This window comes from Euprymna scolopes, chromosome 12 (genome assembly GCF_053919585.1).
Source record: "Euprymna scolopes isolate OS-2025 chromosome 12, ASM5391958v1, whole genome shotgun sequence".
Lineage (NCBI taxonomy): Eukaryota > Metazoa > Mollusca > Cephalopoda > Sepiida > Sepiolidae > Euprymna > Euprymna scolopes.
Genome location: NC_136493.1, coordinates 56073275 through 56095103, shown reverse-complemented (window position 1 = coordinate 56095103; position 21829 = coordinate 56073275). Strand labels below are relative to the sequence as shown.

General features: G+C 36.9%; 1 protein-coding gene across 3 annotated transcripts in view; it reads right to left on the bottom strand.

The window, feature by feature from the left end:
* The window catches only part of LOC145291294 (uncharacterized), a 109630-nt gene that overhangs the window by 13400 nt on the left and 74401 nt on the right, over positions 1 to 21829 (bottom strand). For all 3 annotated transcript variants that reach the window (XM_080136973.1, XM_080136972.1, XM_080136971.1), the window contains one exon: positions 12134 to 12433. In XM_080136973.1, coding sequence (XP_079993099.1) covers positions 12134 to 12433 — 300 coding nt within the window. The remainder of the gene's footprint in view (positions 1 to 12133; positions 12434 to 21829) is intronic.

The following is a 21829-nucleotide window of genomic DNA, read 5'->3' as shown; positions in this document are numbered from 1 at the left end:
AATGTCATATTCTAAACATAGTTTTGAAAGGTCATATTACACAAAGGTCATATTACACAGCTAAAATTGACAACTGTGGATGCTTTTGTTTTGAATTAACTAAATAATCAAGAAATCATTTTTAGATCAGATTGATTATTACAAACAGCTTTGTTCAGGACTAAAAACTTGTGTTGGTAAAAGATCACAAGTATTTAAACTGTCGTCCCTAGGAACGGTAAATTTATAATATAAACTGAAGAAGTTAAAATATCGAATTGTGTTTATGATTTGAAAGGTTACAAACGTCAACAGCCATATCTGATAAATATACTTACCTGTCAACAAATAGCAACATGTGTTATTCTTGAAATAAGACCGACCCTACATATGCATTGGCGTCAGGACCTACCCTTTTATTGAATGAACAATCGTAGGACAGCAGAAAATGTGAGGCAGTTCGTTCAATTACAAAACTCGCCTCAAGTGAAAGTTATCAAAAAAAGAACTGACTCATGGAGAGTTCACCGAAATGTAGACTGAGAGAGGAACAAAAGTTGACAGCTGATCGAAAACAAGAATAAAAAAGTCTAAGACTTTTTCCAATACGACCTTCTTGAAGGAATAAAAGCATGAAGTAAATTTCCAAATTCCTCAACCAAATCTCAGCATCATTACAATTCCTTACTTTATCTTTTCTCACCAAAACGAGCAACATAACTTTTATTTTTCATTATCGGTGAATGACCTGCATTCCAATAACCCTAACACTAATCTGTGTTCCAATAAATATTTGTGATTATCTATAGCAAGTTTTGTTTGATTTAACAGAAGCAACCATTTACCCAAATTCAAAAAATAAAAAAAAAAGTTTTGCAGATCTTTTAAACACAACATGGGCAGAGAATGGATGACAGAGAAACAAGTTGGGTTACATGCAATCCTTCTACAACAGACTTTAAGAAAAAATCAACATAATCTGCTGTTATTATTATTTTTAATCGTTCCCCTCAAAACCGACACAGCCTTTATTCCAAAGCCCTGCCAAACTTATTTTTTTTTAACATTTTTTTTGTTATCATTCGACATGTAAAAGCATGTGTGATACTCTGCCCTCATTAGCTGCCAACCAAGGTGATAACACAGTTTCGGTAGCTCAAGGCAGTAATGCCACTCCTGATGCTACCAAGCAGCTTTTGCCACCGGGCAGGTTATTAAAAAAAAAGAAAAAAAAAAACGATCAACAAGGAGAAATTATAGCGTCTGTTCATGCTGAAGTCTTTTTGCTCTCGACCAAATCCAGCTTGATGCATATTGAGCTGTGTTCTTAAGACAATCAAAGGCAACTTTCAGATTGCAGCCCATGATTCCTATTTTTGTAAGAAACAAAATGACTGGGTGTCTTAGAAATCCATGATAACCAACTTCAATAGTGTTATGGGGTTAAATGGTAATCAGACGAAAGGAACACAAGATTTTAGAAACGAACATGTATTCACATAAATTACAGGCAAAGTGAGTTGAGCAAATCCATTCTTCAATGGTAAAACGTTTGCACACGACCTGCTTGGCCGTGTGCCAATCTGACTGCAGAGCACCGGTCTCGATACCGGAAGTGACGTCACTAGAGGAAGTGACGTCATGAGATAGTCCATTAATCCCATGGAGAGGCGTCTTCCAAGCTTTTTGTTTGTAAAAGTTGTCAGTACCTCTTCTTTTTAGGGTTTACCATCAATGGCTTGATAACCTTTCTCTTATGGAACGACCACTGTTGGTTGAGGAGGTTCAAGATAAAAAATTTTGAAGACAGTATCTATCGGCTCATCTTCCAATGGTGGACTGTCGCTGGTTTCAACTGATCGACATTTACTTAGTTGGTTCTGGTGACGTTTGTGGGTATATGTTGGTCCTTAGATGATATATACCATGTCACCAACTCTCTTAGTAATTGTACCCACCTCCCAGAATGATGTGTTGCTTTTGTAACTTTTGAAAAACACTCTTTCACCTGACATGAAACGTTTACTGGGTACATAAGTGGTCACTTGTGGCCTTGCCTGTTTGTTTTTAAGAGCTTGTCAAAAACGATCTCACTTTCTGCACAAACATCGTTTCTGCAGCTGAGACTGATGTTGGTGTGTTCAGGTTAGGTGTGTGCCAGTTGGCACAGTTTAATATGCAAATTTAAAATCGTTAAATACAATTTAGGCGCGCAGTGCAATTGATTGTTTCGGCGCGTTAAAAAAATGAAAAATGACACCCACGCAAATTCCGGCGTGACCTTTATATACCAAAGGTGCGTACGTAATTGAAAGCACCCCATGTGATGTCTTCCGTCCAATGGAATTCCTCCTAGGACACATTTTAAAACTGATTTTCTAGAGCTCGTTTGGAGCCAATCAAACCAAATATAAACATGCACAAACACAAAATCTATCTCTTTAGTCTCTTAGCCTTTCGAGCATTCTTTTGTCTCTTTAAACTCTTCCGACTCATTCAACGCTTTCTCATTAGGACTTACCACGCGTGCAAACATCAATTATTTCATTTCCACTGCTCCGCGCATTAATACTCTCTTTTAACAGACGAACATTAATATTGTCTATGTTACATATTTGAACATTCAAAGAACACAAAAAAGAGACTCTCCACCTTTCATATGAACTCAAAAAAAAGAACTCTGAAATATTGAGAACTATGTTTTAACTTGTTATTATTTGTTATTTCTATTCCGGAAATAAACCTCCGTTTGTGTTGCACATAAGATTTCTTATTTTTATTTTTATTATTTGTGGAGGAAGTCAGTTCCACAAAAAATTCGGCACACAAGCTCGGCGTTGCACTTATCCTTGTTCTTTTAAAAACAAGAATCAGGGAAACGAATATTCCGGCCAGTAGAGACGATGACTGTCGCTGGATTTTCCACTAAAGGTCGTTTATTTTTTATTCGTGATAATAATCATGGATATAATTTCTTAATAGACACTGGAGCTGAAATCAGCGTGATACCACCTCTACGTAAACAAAAAGCTATTCCACAGCCTTACCACCCCCAAGCAGCTAATGGCACACAAATACCGACATACGGTGAAAAATATTTAGACGTCAATCTCGGCCTGCGCCGCACATTTCCGTGGATTTTTACCATAGCCAACGTGACGACACCAATATTAGGAGCAGATTTCCTAGCACGGTTTAATCTATCGGTAGACATGACTAGTCGCACACTGACTGATAACCAAACAAAAATCGTAATTAAAGGTATCACCACAAGATACCAGTCTACTGGGATTAGTTCTGCCTTACCTGAAGAGACGTACATTCGTCGGCTGTTTCAAAAATACCCACAACTTACTCAGCCATTCAAAGTCACGGATAATATTAAACATAATGCAAAGCATTATATTAAAACGAATAGACAACCAGTCTACGCCACCCCCAGACGTCTGAAGCCGGATAAGTACAAGATCGCAAAAGACGAATTTCAACGCATGTTGCAACAAGGAATTATCCGACCTTCCAAAAGTGCGTGGTCATCTCCTCTACACATGGTACAGAAAGCAGACGCGACAACATGGCGTCCATGCGGCGATTTCAGGAGATTAAATGCACAAACTGTACCGGATAGATACCCTATCCCACACATTCACGATTTTGCAATCGGACTGCAAAATGCCACGGTATTTTCCAAACTGGATTTAGTAAAAGCGTATTACCAAATACCGGTGGCGGATGAAGATATCCACAAAACAGCACTGACCACACCATTTGGACTTTACGAATTCGTCAGAATGCCATTCGGACTTAGGAACGCTTGTCAAACCTTCCAAAGGTTAATAGACAAGGTTTTTAGGGACCTTCCATTCGTATTCGCTTACGTGGACGATGTCCTAATTGCTAGTAGAAACCTCGACGAACATAAACAACACTTGGAACAAGCTTTTCAAAAACTGTCCCATTACGGTTTAAAAATAAATTTGGACAAATGTATTTTCAGGCAGCAAGAAGTAAACTTCCTTGGACATTCAATTGATAAGGATGGTATATCACCATTACCCGAAAAAGTAAGCGCCATTACGGATTTTCCACAACCTACGTCTGTTAGACAAGTTCGTCGCTTCATAGGTATAATTAATTACTACAGACGATTTTTACCCAACTGTTCCACAATCCTTGCACCGTTAACGTCATTATTGAAGAACAAAACGAAAAACCAACAATTAAAACTGGACGGATCAGCTTTAAAAGCTTTCCATCAAGCTAAAACTGCCTTAGTCAATTTCACAAAATTGAATTATATTAAGGACAGCGAAGAATCGAAGCTTACACTTACAACAGACGCGTCAGACATAGCTGTAGGAGCAGTTATACATCAACTGACAGGGGATACAATGACCCCTATATCGTTTTTCTCAGCCAAACTGAGCAAGACACAGACAAAGTACAGTACCTTTTCAAGGGAACTATTAGCAATTTATTTGTCAATTAAACATTTTAGACATCTGTTAGAAGGAAGAAACTTCTGTATTTACACTGACCATAAACCGTTAACATATGCACTGCATACGCATGTAGATAAATATGGTCCAAGAGAAATCAGACACCTTGATTATATTGCCCAATATTCCACAGACATCAGATACGTCAAGGGGCAAGAAAACATCATGGCGGACGCATTATCACGAGCTGCAATAACTTCACTAAATTCCAGTTCGTTAACTATGGAATTAATTGCACAAGAACAGAAGACGGACAAGACACTCACTGACGTACAACAGAAAACGTCTTTGCAACTGAAGGAAATGCCCGTACCTTTTAGTGTAACAACACTTTATTGTGATACAGCAAAAGAACAACCGCGTCCATACATACCGCCAGACATCAGACGACATGTTTTTCTACATTTTCACAATATGTCGCATCCAGGCAAACGAGCCACCGTAAAAATAATAACAGACCGCTTTGTTTGGCCGAATATGAATGCAGATATTCGAAATTGGACCAAGACGTGTGTATCCTGTCAGAAAAATAAAATACACAGGCACACGAAGTCACCGCTGGGCACTTTCAGTGCGCCTGATGCCAGGTTCACCAATATCCATGTTGACTTGGTGGGGCCATTACCGCCCTCAAAAGGACACACCCACATTCTCACCATAGTCGACAGGTTCAGCAGATGGCCAACAGCCATACCCGTGAAAGACACATCGGCAGCGACAGTAGCTGGAACAATACTAAAAGACTGGATAGCAATTTTTGGAGTACCGTCAATACTCACAACGGACAGAGGTTCGCAATTTCAATCGAAACTCTTCGCAGAGTTCAACCAATTGTTGGGAACAACCCACATAAAGACTACTGCTTATCACCCTTGCTCAAACGGCCTCGTCGAACGCTTTCACAGACAGCTAAAAACTTCTTTGGCCACGAGTCTTAACAATGCGGACTGGTCAGATAATTTACCATTAATCCTATTAATGATCCGAAACACAATAAAAGAAGACTTACAAAGCACACCAGCAGAGCTAGTTTTTGGATCCGTAGTCACACTACCTGGACAGTATTTTAATGCATACACAGATATTTCACCCACGGCTACATTTGTGACGGAATTAAAGAACAAAATGTCTTCTCTCAAATTTACCCCCACCAGGAGGGCTGACAAACAAACCTATATACCGAACGACCTTCACACATGCAAATTTGTGTTTATCAGGAATGATACGGTCAAAAAGCCATTTTGTCCAAATTACACTGGACCATACCAAGTTTTGGACAGAAGTGAAAAATATTTTACTGTCCAACGGAAAGACAGGAAAGACAACATCGCGATCGACCGAATTAAACCAGCATACATTGAGGAATACCCTCAGACAATTTCCCCACCAGAACAAATTCCCTTAGAACATGGGAGACCAGCAGAAAATGACGAGGACACCAAACCCACGACAAAAACGGGTAGGAAAGTCCACTGGCCGAAACATTTCAAGGAATACATTACATATTAAAAAAAAAAAATTTTTTTTCCAATCTGGGGGGAGTATTTGTGCTAGTTGGCACAGTTTAATATTCAAATTTAAAATCGTTAAATACAATTTAGGCGCGCAGTGCAATTGATTGTTTCGGCGCGTTAAAAAAATGAAAAATGACACCCACGCAAATTCCGGCGTGACCTTTATATACCAAAGGTGCGTACGTAGTTGAAAGCACCCCATGTGATGTCTTCCGTCCAATGGAATTCCTCCTAGGACACATTTTAAAACTGATTTTCTAGAGCTCGTTTGGAGCCAATCAAACCAAATATAAACATGCACAAACACAAAATCTATCTCTTTAGTCTCTTAGCCTTTCGAGCATTCTTTTGTCTCTTTAAACTCTTCCGACTCATTCAATGCTTTCTTATTAGGACTTACCACGCGTGCAAACATTAATTATTTCATTTCCACTGCTCCGCGCATTAATACTCTCTTTTAACAGACGAACATTAATATTGTCTATGTTACATATTTGAACATTCAAAGAACACAAAAAAGAGACTCTCCACCTTTCATATGAACTAAAAAAAAAGAACTCTGAAATATTGAGAACTATGTTTTAACTTGTTATTATTTGTTATTTCTATTCCGGAAATAAACCTCCGTTTGTGTTGCACATAAGATTTCTTATTTTTATTTTTATTATTTGTGGAGGAAGTCAGTTCCCAAAAAAAGGCCAGGCGACCCCCACAGGTGTAATCCAATACACATGTAGAAATTGTTGCTTTGGCTTGGCGAATTCTTTTGGCATGGGGTTTTTTTAGTTTCCAGCTTTACAGTTTCAGTTTTTTTGCCTTCTTTGGCAGATTCCATTGAAGCTTTTTTGATTTCTCTGTTGCTGAAAATGGGACGCTTCATTTCATCTTGAAAACGGGCAGAGTATTTTCTTTTAGTTCGAATCTTGCTATAACCTTTGTACATTTCCCTAGTCCTGATGAGAATACTTATGGAAATTCAGCTTTTAACTTGTCTTTCAGTTGTTGCTCTTCCGTAGACGAGTCTTCTACCCTATGACAGAATTTATTCATAGGTTGGTTCCACAATTAGAATCGCTCCATCCAGTCAGTACCCAACAGGTTTTCGGATGTCCTATGTACATACACTTTCACTTTTTTAGTAATACCATTTAAGGTCACCGGGAGTGTGAGCTCTCCCTCAAATTCCACCTTATCACCTGTCACAGCTCGAGTTGATTTGTTCGTCTTCCACATGGTTGGTTTCCTTAGCCTTTTTCATGTCTTAAGGTTAATGATGGACAGGTCTGATCTAGAATCCAATTGTAGATGCACAGTTTTATTTGCGATGTTAACTGTGACATATTTGCGCCGGTTGTTATCCGAAGCTAAATCGGATCTAGTCTGTCAGATGCTGTTCTTGACCTTGTTCTTCCAGCACTTGGTCGCTTTGTGGTCTTTCCTGCCACATTTGTTGCAGTACTTATCTTTGTAAAAACATTGACCCAACCAATGTTTCCTGTCGCAGCGATAGCACGGGCTTATAGGGGATCCAGGTCTTGTGACTGGGTAGTACTTATTAGGTGTAGCCTGAGTTTTCTTATTTCCAGCTTTGCTTCTTCGGGGTGAGTATTTTTCCAGTCTGAAGTTCGTCCTGCTAATGCATGTTGCGCCTGACTCTTCAACATGTCTCGAGTTGTTCCTTACGCATACTACCCGTTGACAATCCTCGGCCAATTTCTGGAAGGTGAGGCCCTGTTCGCTCTCAAGTCTAATCTCAGCGTTTTTGGATGAGACTAGACCCTGCGCAAAAATTAAACACTTGAAGTCATCTGCCGATAAGTTAGATAGACGGAAATCATCGCCATGTTTATTTACCACAGACATGAAATAGCATAGAATTCGGGCTAAACAGTTCGGGTAAAAGTTTTACCGCTTCAGAGAATTCCAAATCACTTGTCTTACTGGTGAGAATCCACAAACTTGCTATGTTCTGTGATCCCTAATTTACTCAAAAGTAGGCGAACTTTCTTAGCGTTGCTCCACTCTTGACAATCCACGGTGAATAGGTCCTCATATCTCCGATAGAAAGCGTCAAACGTCCCATCCAACTCTGGTCGGTAGTTGAACATTTCTATAGTGTTCCATATTGTACTTTGGGAAAAAGCAAAACTGTTGTCCTTCTGTTCCGTTCTATTGAATATTTTTAACAATAGCTCTTCTTGTCGCTGTTGTTGAAGTAGCATTCTCTCCTCCAACGCTTGTTACCTCTCTTGAAATTGTAACTGGAGCTGTTTATCACATTCTTTTAAAATTTTCCTCAGCTTTCTGCTGCTGGCCCATCTGAGCTTTGATTAGTTGTACTAATACTGTTTTAACGTCCACCATCTTTTAATGGCTTTTTTTACTTACTAACCAAAAAACAAAACAAAAAATGTACTGTGATACACTACAGTTGCAAAAGAATAAAAATAATTGTGGAATTGTCCGGAAATTAACCAAAATGGCTGTTTTTTTTTTTAATACGTGTGTGTGGGGGGGGGAGGGGAGTTCTCCCACGCGAAAGAAAAAAGAAGTTTTTCACTTTAGAACCGACAGTTAAAAATAGAATATTCACAAAATTCCACTCAATGAAAAAAGTATTTATCTTTTAATCCAATTAAAACGAAAAGGAAAAAAAGAAACATTTCTCTCTTGTTAAAATCTTGCATAACTTAGCAACAAAAACAAAGGCAAACCAAAATTTTTCACTTCATTTGAAAAATGATCAAATTTGCATAAGAATAAAACATAGACAGTTACAATAGGATTGTTCTTGCAGTGAAAATTGGGTCAACATTTTTCTCTTTTTCTTTTTTTTCTTTCTTCTTTCAATAGGCAACCAACTTAATTTTTAAACATTACAAGAATGCGTTTCATACAGCTCTTTCCAATTTAAATATAGAGACAAAAAGATTAACTTACAATTTAGTCGATAACTTTGCCATGTGTTCGTTTTTTCAATTTTTATTTTTTTAGGCTTTTGTTTTTAGACGTAATTGCCAGCCGACTTCTTAGCTTGTAAATCCGACGTTCTTTTGAAGTCAATTAGAATTTGGTGTTCCTTTTTTTTGTGGAGTTAACCCGTGTGAAAGTCGAATCCTCGTCGCCAGTTGTTATGGGGTTAAATGGTAATCAGACGAAAGGAACACAAGATTTTTGGAAACGAACATGTATTCACATAAATTACAAGCAAAGTGAGTTGAGCAAATCCGTTTCTCAATGATAGGACGTTTGCACACGACCTGCTTGGCCGCGTGCCAATCTCTGACTGCCGGGCACCGGTTTCGATATCGAAAGTGACGTCACTAGAGGAAGTGACGTCATGAGATAGTTCATTAATCCCATGGAGGAGCGTCTCCAACAAATAGGAATCACATGTCATCTCCAACTTTTTTCCATGCAATCGGCATGTAGTGTCTCATACCGGGGTTTCTTTTGTGCATGCGCCTCCTCCTGGTTTTCCTCCCAGGGGATTGTCAATTCTATGAGGAAGACACTTTTTTTTTAATCGGACTATGCTACAATGTCTAATAAAATATCTAAAATATTATTACAAAAGATGCTTTTATACAAAGGAACTCAGTTAAGAATTAAGGTCTTAAATGAGTAAAAGAGGTTTTCTGAATAATATTTGAATAACAAATTGTTGAAGAGAACACACTTGGATTTTACCAATGTTTATGATAAGACATTTTTAAATGAAAGAATGACAAAGTTCATTCATGCAAAATAATTATTTCTTTATCAACAACTTGTTAAAACAGTGAAGGATAAAGAGTTCATAAAGAATGAGAGTTCAAAATATTCAAGAACGTTCTAGATGAAAGGAGAACACATGGTCCTTTCAGCTGTCCTCTTGTACATTTATGTGGGTATAAATGAAATCGGCATTGTAGATGTGTGTATATATATTAGCTTTCCTCTATTTTTGTAATGAGAGATTGTGTAAGAATTTAGGTGAATGTGCGTTCAGGGAGCAGCACACATATTCTGTCACTAAGTTTAGTCGTTTATGTGTATCTTTCATCACGTGTGTTACTTGCTAAACTCAAAAAGACTAGGTAGGATCATGTCTTGCACATGTGTGTCGTCTCTGGAAGAAAATAAGAAAGAGAAACAAAGCTGTGTGTTTGGATTTTGGGGAGTGAATAATTCTTGTGTTGTATGATCGGTCAAAAGAAACTGCTGATTTGAGCTTTTGTCGGATCAAGATTCCTGGTGTTACCATATCAGGCAGTCTGAAGATATTGGTTTCCCGAGTTAAGGCACCAAACATTGATGTTATTGTTTTTCATTTCTCTTTGCAAAACTCAATCATGTTTTGTAAAGCCAAAAACAAAACAACTTTTCTCTACAAAACAACGAAACTAAACTCTATGAATAAATATTTGAATATATAAAGAACTTTAACCATAAAACATCTTTCCAAAATTGTCGGATTTCGCATTAAATGAGCCGAAAAGGATTGCTATGACGTAAAGCAAAGCAACCAAATCAAGAATCATGAAAATATAAACAACATAAATTACTGGATTCATCATTAATAACTCGAAAAGGGTTGATATGCTGTAAAACAAAACAATCAAACCAAACCGAGAGTGGATAGATAAAAACATTTACTGCTATTGCCACTTCCGACAGCTTAACATGTTTTTTTTTTTTAGTAAAGGAAGGAATTTCAAATATTTGAGCAAAACAAGGCCTTAAAAGAGTGTAAATACGTCTTAAATAATAACAGGAAACCTTAAAAGATAACTGGGTAAGAGGAGGAAGTGGTTTCTAAAAGAATTTCAATAAAAGAAAGCGCAACAGATAATTAAGTAGATGAAGTCCTACGCAGATATTTGAAACTTTAAGTGACATAATTTTCTGTTTTTTTACTGCATGAAATCTGATAAATCATTTTTTTTCTTGTTATTACTGTCAGAATAAAATTGTTGAGTCGTTAAAAAAGTCATGTTAGCTTTTGCTGCTAACTTATTTTCCCACACAAATGTATACTGGAAACAAACAATGTTAGAACTCGAGTGTTAGTATTTATGTCTGTCGGCCCAACGTGTAACTATTGGCTGATTCTCCAATGCCCGACACACATGCCAACCATTCAATCAGCTGCAATTATGCCATTGCATATTTTCTCAGGTTTCTCCAGGATCAGCACTAATTAAATATTTTTCAGTCCGCTTCTAGGTTCCATTTGAAATTCTGTGCCGATTCCTGAGTTTGATTTGAAAAACTTGAAACATTAATTTGAAATAATAAAATTTTTATTCATAACATTTTGTAAGCATGAAACAAAAGCTTTCTCATTTATTCATACAGATAGGCAATAATACTTTTTATATTTTGATACAAATTTATTTATCTTTTAAATGTGACTGTAAAGAAAGGAAAAGAAAGAAGAAATCAATTTGCCTTTCAACTTGCAATTTAGAAATAGATCGCAACTTGTTGACAGTCTGTCTGTCGAACTCGAGAATCTACACGTAATTTCAAAACCCTCTGTTTAATCCAGGGGGGGGGTAACATGCTCATTCTTTCAGCCATGACGGTTAGAAGTCTTAAGTAATTCGCAATTGTATTTGACCTGAGAAAGGTCAGAGGTAACATCGTCTGAAACGTTGTGCAAATAACACTCAAGAATATAGTCTGAATAAGCCAAAGTATCAATCCTCATCTAAAAAATTCAGAAACACGAATGTTTGAAAAGAAGAAAAAAAAAGCGTTGGATGTGAAAGAAGCAAAATAAATAAATAGTAAGAATTACTTAAATAGTAAGTGATACTCAAAAATATTTAAAATTACTTAAATAGTAAGTGATACTCAAAAATATTTAAAATTACTTAAATAGTAAGTGATATTCAAAAATATTTAAATTTACTTAAATAGTAAGTGATACTCAAAAATATTTAAAATTACTTAAATAGTAAGTGATACTCAAAAATATTTAAAATTACTTAAATAGTAAGTGATACTCAAAAATATTTAAAATTACTTAAATAGTAAGTGATACTCAAAAATATTTAAAATTACTTAAATAGTAAGTGATACTCAAAAATATTTAAAATTACTTAAATAGTAAGTGATAATAATTTAAGATAAAATATGCAAGACATTACTCACATAGTCCATCGTTGGATGAAGAGTCTCCAAGATTAAAGATCCAATTGTGCGGCTTCTGAAGCCACAAGTCAATTAATAGCTTTCTTCTCTTGGGGCGAGTGTCCTTTTGTGATTTTAAATCTTCATTCTTTTTTGTTGGCGGTGAGAATGAAAGTTTCATAACGGACTGAAGTCTGCACTCAGATAGCAAGTTTGATTTGCGCTTCTTTGGCAGTGAGGGGTGAAGCAGCCACGTGAGACCCGCAGTTGATTTCCCATGCACAATACCTGTTGTTAGGTCGATTTCGACATCATAACTTTCTGAAAACAAAAAAAAAGTAAATATCTGTAAACATCTTATAAATAAAATCAGTTTTCCCCTTTACCTTTGGATGCTTAATAGTTTCAGTAACAAAAGACACATACATAAATTTTTGTTATGTAATCGGCGGGCAACGCCGGGTAGAAAGCATTTATTCAGTTATCGGTTTATCTATCTATCTATCTGTTTGTCAATCTATCTAATTGTTTATCTGTTTAGCAAATTAAATAATAGTTTAAATCGTGGGAAACGATAGGTTGAACGAGATACAGGTGTAGAAAGGGTTAAAGGGCCATGCTGTGACATGAATCAAACTCTGTGACTGATCAAGTTGCACTGAAAGGTATGCAAATTGGGGCCGGATCTGGCGTATCAGGGATTACTGTTTGGATTAACTGAGTTGATTTTAGTTGAGTTCGTCCTAAGATGCTAAAGAAACAAGATGTGTTAAACCAGCTCCCCATAAGGGGAGGCGACGGTTTCTAAATGGAGCCACAAGCCAAAGATCGTCATTCACTCCAGTTTGCTGTGACGAAATGCCTGGGGAGTAAATAAAAATAAAATTAACCATTCGTCTTTGGTTCATGTCTTGCATGCATCTTTGTAGTATAACAGAGCCAGCTTCACCAAGACGTTGATGAATCCTCACAGAAAAAGGTACCAGCAGAAGACAGGTATGTCGTCATGTATATTCGTATTACATGTTCTGACATCCACACACACACACACACACACACACACACACACACACACACACACACACACACACACACACACACACACACACACACACATACACACACACACATATCCAGAGAATAGACGAGCATGCTGTTAAGACAGGTATTTATAAACTAGACGTTCATGGGCTGATAAATAAGACCGTTAAATTAAGAAGTTAAATAAAGAAGTTAGAGAACGAGCACACACCTAAGAACGAGACAAAAATGTCATAATAAAACATTTTTGCAGTTTGTGATTTCTGCCATATAATGGTCTATGTTCGTATTATTTGGAGTATTCAGACTACTGTTCTCATATTGAATATTGTTCTCACAATAATTTGGTCGATTTCACCTCCAACCTTCTTCAGGTCTACCTTGTTGAATTCGAAAATCTCTCTGTTGACTGTCATTTACAACTGAATTTTACCAAGTGCTTTATCCATTATGCCACAAGTCCTTACAGACAATTCTAGTATGAATTTTGGGAGCCCTAAATCAATTCTTGTTTTTAGATATATAATCTTACTATTTCTTACTATAGATCACTACTTCTTACTACCATTACTATAAATATATATACGGATTTTAAATTTGATTAACTCTCTTAATATCTAAGTCATGCTTACCAATTTTCATATGTGGGCAGATGAGCCTCTCCGTGATTTTTTGAGATATAGTAAGATATCATAGTCTACTTATTCTAATTTTATTTGCACAACTTAATCTAGGGTATATTTTTCACAAGGTCTAATTTTAGTCATGAAAAATGATCTTACTCAAATATCCACCATTTTCATTTTCGCACTTGTTCTCTCTGCAGGGCATTGTCCAGCACATCAATTAATGTTTCAGGGCTTATGGCCCTAATTTCCTCCTCTATATTGTTTTTAAGGGCATTTATTGTGGCTGGTTTGTTTGCGTATACCCGCTCTTTGAGGTAACCCTAAAGGAAGAAATATGCACATATGAGATCTGGCGAGCAGGGTGGTCAATTCATCTCACAGCCATGATAAATTATTCGGTTGCCGAATATATTCTGGAGCAGATTTAATGTTTCTCGTGCCGTATGTGCCGTTGCACCGTCCTGATGGAATCGCAGTGGTCGAGAGACCCCAATTTGACTTGATCTCCTTCTTACTGATGTGGATGGATCCTCGGCCATACTCTCTGCTAATCTCTGACGATTCTCATCATTTCTTGCCGTACAGGGTCTACCAGATTTAGCGAGGTCACATACAGACCCTTGCTCATGAAATCGAGCTAGGAGCATTTCTTGTGTTGAAGTTTTGTCGAAATTCTCTTTGAGTTTCTGATATTGACTCATTTAACGAAAATACGACTCTACGATAAATATCCACTCCTCAGTAGTGTAACAACTCATGATGACCTTGGAAGGTTTACTCTAGATGATCTGAAAAAATAAAAGAAAAATATCAAAAATTAAGAAAGTTATGAATTTTTTATAACCATCAGCTTCTTTTGGGACACGCTGCATGCATATATATATATATATATATATATATATATATATATATATACACGAGGGGTGTGCAATAAGTAATGCCCCAGACCCACTTCCCATAGCAGTAGAGCAACGAAACTTGGCACAGTTATTAGTCTTTCTCTACATAGGAACCACCCAGAGTTATGCATTTCTCCCATCGTTTGATGCAGCTCTGGAGACCGTTTTTGTAGAACACCCAGGTTGGTCCTGCAACCACGATGTGACTTCAGAAATTCAGGCTGCATCATCTGGGAAACGCTTTCCTTTCAAAAACGACTTCATGGCTGGGAAGAGGTGAAAGTCAGGAGAGTAGGAAGGATGGGGGAGGATTTCATAACCACACGCTCGTGCTTCTGATCTGGCGACATGCGAGTTGTGGACTGGAGCATTTTCCTGCAGGAGGAGGGTACCTTTGCTGATCTTGCTCCGCCTCTTGATTTTGATAGTTTCCCTTAATTTCCTCAAAAGTGAAGCATAATAGGCTCTTGTAATTGTAGTACCCTTTGCCAGGAAATCTGTCATCACTACTCCGTCCTGGTCCCAGAAAACTGTGAGCATGACCTTGCCAGCGGAGGGCTGCACCTTTGCCTTCTTTGAAGGTGGTGAGTCCAAGTGCTTCCACTGCATTGACTGGGCTTTGGTCTCTGGATCATAGTGATGGACCCAGGTTTCATCCAGTGTAATCAGTCTTTTGAAAAACTTTGACTCATCTTCTTGGCACATCTCCAAATTCATCCTTGAGCACTCGACGCGTTCTCGCATCTGGAATGGTGTGAGCAACCTGGGAATCCATCTGGCAGACACCTTATGCAAATGGTCATGAATGATAGTTTCCACAGACTCTGTACTAATCTTGACATCTTGGGCTATTTGGCGAATAGTAATGCGCCGATCTTCCAAAATGACAGCTTCAACTTGACGGATAGATGCCTCATCAATGACAGAGGGGCGGGGGGCGACCAGGTCTGGGAGCTGTTTCCCCAGACTTCCGGCCATGTTTGAATTCATGATGCCAGCGTTTTACAAGGTCATATGATGGGGCATTATCACCATAAGTTTCTTTCATTTCATCAAAAGTCTCCTGTGGTGTGCGTCCTTTCAAATACAAAAACCTGATCACTGCTCGATATTCAACAGGCTCCATTTCACACCTGACTCAGTTCAAACACCTGCAAAACAGAAACCACAATTAGTTCAGAGCTGTAATTTGCTACATAACCCGTAGAGATATAAATCATTGCACATGCAAAATTTCAGCTAGATCAGACAACTGGAAGTGGATCAGGGGCATTACTTATTGCACCCCCTCGTGTGTGTGTATATATATATATATATATATATATATATATATATAGATATGTATATATAGATATATATATATATAAAGAGGGAAAGGTAGTTTGCTTGAAGCATTGATGGTAAATAAATGTGGAAGAGTATAAGAAGGCTACAGCAACGAAAATTAAAGCTAACTGGAATGTAACTGTTTAAACAACCTATACCTCATTTTATTCACCTTTTATTCTTCTCTAGTTTTACCTGTTCATATTTGACTTTTAATTGAAGTATCCGAGTGTTCATGTCAATTAATAAAATTAACTTCCAATCAAAAAGGCAAAAAGAAACTCTGTACAATGGAAAATTGTAATTTAAATGTAACTTTAAAACATTAATGCAACAGAAATACTGCAGAAGCTAGAATCGAAACTGATTGAATAATGAACTGGTTTATATTTAATAGCACAGCCTTTCTCCAATTTGACAGCCTGCAATCTTTTGGTTATTCCTTGAATTAGTCTGTAGCAATACTCCAGTGAAAGGACATCCCACTTCTCTTTAATTTTTGTCTAAAGTTCTTCAAGATTTGAAATTTTATCATTGCGTAACTGTTGTTTGATGTAATGCCATATGTTTTCAATAGGATTGAGATGTGGAGATTGTGAAGGCCAATCCAAGCATGGAATATCATGCTCTTCAAGGGACACTCTTGACATTACCAGCTGTGTGAATGGGAGCATTACCCTGCATGAAAATGGGATTATCATCCAAATTCCAGCCAAAGTAGTGTAGGAAATGCTCAGTCAACATATTAATGTACTTGTTTGAATTAATTTGCCCTTGCAAGCGAACTATAGGCCCTAGACCATTGGCACTAATAACACCCCACACTAAAATTGAACCTCCACCATCTTGCAGCATTGAAGCTGTACACTTAGGATTAAATTCTTCATCCTTCCTTCAACGGATATACTGCCTACATCACTGCCTAGCCTATTAAACTTGCTTTAGTCACTAAAAATTGCTTACAACCTGGCAAAGCTAGGCGGCCCCTGCTAGTTATTTATATAAAGGCAGCAGAAAAAAGTCTCTTTAACAAAATTACTCATGACGACGATCATTGATCCAAAGCGCTAGAGAAAAATGTCTGAACAAAAAATCACTCGGCTGCAAAATTTACCAACTTAAACTAAAAGAAATGCTCGGCGGATCGAGAAAATTAACAGAAAAATAAAAAGAAAGGAAAACTGTTGTAATTAACTAGTCCTGTCTCAATAATGACTTGCTGCTATAATATATATATGTATATATATATATATATAAAAATCTGCATAAACATTTAACGTGTCAAAACTCATATGACATCTATGCAACACCTAAGCGCGACAGTCCAGAGCCATGTGTTGAATTGCTTGTTTCTCTCCCTCTCCCTTTCGCTCTTAGTATTTATTCTTATCTCTATATTTCTTTCCCCCTATCTCCGCTCCCAAAACTCTATCCATCTTATGCCTCTCCTCTTTTTTCATCTTCTTCAACTCTCTCTTTCTCTCTCGCTCTCTCTCTCTCTCTCTCTCTCCCTACCCCCTTCATATACTACTATCCGTGTCTGGTTGAACAGCTTAACCCCCCCCCCAACCCCTACTGCCTTCTAATGTTTATTAAATCTTAAAACTTAAAATGCCCCCCCTTTACTTATCCCTCTCTCTCTATCTCTCTCTTCCCCCTCCCTATATTCCTATCCGTATCTAGCTGAATTTCTTAAACTCCCCCTAACCCCTAATGTTTATTAAACGTTAAAACTTAACTATTATGGATCTCCGCCTTCCCCCTTTTTTCTTTTCCTTTTTTTTCGTACTTCTTCTAATATCATTTTTCCAATCATAATAACCATTTCTATAATATCTGATGAAGTTACTGGATCATTAATACGATTCGGTAACCGAAACATGTGTAACTAAGCAGATAAAACGGTAATAAAAAATAAAACATATATATATAAACTAGCGGGGTGGGGGGGAGGAAGCGCCCGGCTTTGCTCAGTCGTAAAATACACTTAATTATGATATTTTAATTTGTCCAGATTTAGTATGCATTATTGTAGAGTTGTGATTTCAAAAGTAGAAAAAAAAGTATTTGGGTGCCATCAGCTAGAATCGAAACCAAAAGAAAAACTGTAGCATTCAAAGCTGGTGGACTGATTAAAAATAAACTAAGATGAATGTACAAAATGAATAACATTTTTTTCAATTTTGCCCCTTTTTTGCATCCTTACAAACTATGTTAACCAGCTAAAGACCCATAAAAGAATGGTCCATAAAAAATCCAATCATGTGAGGCACCTAACGCCGCTCTGCGACTTTAAGTTTCGGGAGAGATAAAATTTGAAATATAGAGACAAACAGGCATAGTGAGTTTTATAAATTAGATATACTAGTGGGGAGGCGCTCGGCTTTGCCCGGTCATAAAGTATACTTAAAAATGATATTTTAATTTGTCCAGATTTCGTATATAATATTATAGAGTCGTGATTTAAAAAAAAGTAAAAGTAAAAACAGTTTTGGGGTGCCATCAGCTAGAATCGAAACCGAAAGCAAAATTGTAGCATTCAAAGCTGGTGACGTTATCACTGTACCAACGTGACAGGCATATAAACTGATTAACAATTAAAAATAAACTAAGATGAATGTACAAAATGTAAAATGATTTTTTGCAATTTTGCCTCATTTTTGCCCCATTAGAAATTATTTTAACCGGCTAAAGACCCATAATAGAACGGTCCATAAAACCCCCAATTATTTGAGGCCCCTAACGCCGATCTATGACTTTTAGTTTTCGGGAGAGATAGAGTTTGAAAATAGGACGACAGAAAGACAGACAGACCCCTTCCCCATATAAGGTGGCTATAAAATGGACGTCCATTTTATGTTAAATTAATATTGAAAAGTGATTCACTATATTTTGAAACTTTTTTCAAACCAATTTTTCAATCAATTTTTTATTTTCTTAGTTTTGCATACGAATTACAAAATATCAGATATTTCCCCAAAACCTCTGGCTTTCATGGTGGGGAGACTAAAACTTGCTGCTATGGGTAAATTCCACAGTGTATAAAGATTATTTGGAGATATTCATAATCGTACCCTATTTCCAAAGGAGGGGGAGATATAACATGAGAAATATTTGGAATTAAGTATTCCCTTGCTGTTATATCAGATCATTTGAAACCATAGCAGCTTCAATAATGCCCCACAGGAGAATGTGTCTCCAGAAATAACACGTACATTGGCATGACTCGAACCAGCATCTCTTGTCGATTAACATGTCACCTATCTTCCCCGAATAGCTCCATTTATCAGCACCTCACAGTTCACGACACCCCCAAAACCGAATTTAGAGACATACTAATAAAAAACACTGCCATTTTAGCTGTCTCACACTGTGATGTACGCCTCCCAATTATTGAAGCTTTAAAAAAAAATAACCGTTAATCAAGCTCACTACGAAGCAGATGGCACTTTAAGAGAGGTAATTGTTTTACCTTCCTAAATAAAATATGTTTAAAGAACAAGGCACAAAAGAAATAACAAACTTCTTTTTAACAGTAAAAACAAATACTATTTTATTTGAAGCAGGAACTGGCAGGTCGGACTGCGAAAAAGGAAGAAAAAAAAGGAAGTTCTTTTGAGGTCGTCGTCGTCGGTCAACTAGTACTGTGTCATCCCCACCTAATAGCAGTTATCTCAAGATGAAGGCCGTCAATGCTAAAGCAAGATGTCCGGTGGACAGGGGACGAGAGAGGATAGGTGTTGCTAGGCTGAAGGTCCGCTTCTAACTGGTTGATGTTTCCTCAAGACTTTTTAGGAAGCAAATGAATCAATACGCCCGGTTAGCTGATAGGTCAGCCTGTGGCCGAAGAACTCAGAGAGGGACATTGATTCACCAGAGAAAATAGTTCTCTGTGATTGTTACACAACGCTTAAATGCTTTTAAGTATTTTAAACGATTTTAAACGATTCTAAACGATTTTAATCGCCTTTCATTACCTTATTTTTTATTATTTTTTCATCACTCGCCGAGGACAACTTATGGAGGTCGAAAACGTCGCGTTCTTTTTACATTCGAACAGAATGTTCGGAAACTAACCCGTCAAAAAAAAAAAAAAAAAAAAAAAAGAAAAAGAAAAAAGAAAAAGATGGATTGTAAGAGAAAAAACAAGAGTTGTCTCTTCTCTTCAATGAAACGTACATAAAGGAGAAAATGCTGCCCATATATATATATATATATATATATATATATATATATATATATATATATATATATATATATATATATATATACTAATGTAGGAGAAAGCTTTCAGATTAATTCAAACAAAGAAGCTTAAGTCTAGAGACTGAGAAATGTAATAATCGTATCAATTAATGCAGACGCACGTGCAACCGGCTCGTCTTGTGGCACACAAACAAAGGTTTGCTTTTAAAAAAGGACACGATGTTTAAACTAAAAAAGAGTTGAACTACCGACAAAGTCGAGTTTATAAAAAAAATTAAAACAAAGAAAAAAACCCACTTAAAATCGAAAACAAGATTGTTCACTTTTCGTAACATTCAAAGGTTATTTTAAAACGAGTCCCAACTTCAAAATGTCGTCTTCTGAGTGGACTTTTATCCAAACTCTCATGTTTCAAGAAAGCTAATCAAATGTGTGTCAAACAAGTTTTATGTCCATCTGTCTTAACCATATTAACATTAAAACAACTTAGGCTTATTCAATTGTATGGTACGTCATAATATTTTGAAATATCCTCGATTTACTAATTTGCATATATTCATAAACAGCTTTACGTGTTTCTAATTTGCATATTTATTTTATAAACAGTTCATAATAAATTAATATTCTGTAATATACATTTATAATTAACATTGTAATAGTTTTTTTAGATGTTTTGTTTATAGTAAAAATGTGATGTTGCTAAGATGTTGAGAACATCTAAGAGTAAATGTTTGTCCATCATAAATCCATTTTCCAAAGCATTACCGCATCCCCCCTTTTTTTAGAAGAGCATAACTCGTTCCAGGATTTACCTCCTTTAGAGGTAGTGTAGTATATTTTCATTGATCATGACACATTCCTTCCACGTACAAATATGAATGGACTTTTATTCTATATTAATAAACAACTCCATTTATTATCTTAGTTAGTAGAGTGTACAAGAGAGAGACGAGTTAGTAGGTTGAAGTGTTCTTGTATAAAGATAGAATTAATATTTTGTCGGCTTGTTGAGGAGAGAACAGCTCAGTCCAGACGTGTTTATAGCTAGTAGTCGCCAGGATGAAGGAAGCCGATTAAAGGAGAAAGAAAGGGCAAAGTCTTCAGTGTATTTTATGTGTTGTTGCGGGAGCGTGCATCCGATAGTAGAGACAGGACAAAATGTTTGTGTCTCGTGGTAAAAAAGAGTGCACGTGTGGAGTGCACGTGGAAGCAAGTAGGAGTTTGAAGAGAGCCATAGTTAGCTTATTTTGTACTCACGTTCGGCCTGGGGCTGAATGTGTGCTGCCAGCTGAAGCCAGGTGGAAAGAGAGAGAGAGAGAGAGAGAGAGAGAGAGGAGAGGGAGGGGGGGGGGTGATTTCGCCTTTTATGTACTCGGTGACGTGATTGAATAAGCCAGGAGGAAATGGATTTCAAATCTCGAATCGTGAGAATTAGCTCCTGTCTGTGATTGTAGCGAGTGTCGGCTTCTACACACGCTTTACCTTCTCTTTTGGGAAAGCAGTATATATATATATATATATATATATATATATATATATATATATATATATATATATATATATATATATATATATCTTCCTTCTTTACTATAACGTTCTCCCAGGATGAGCTTCTC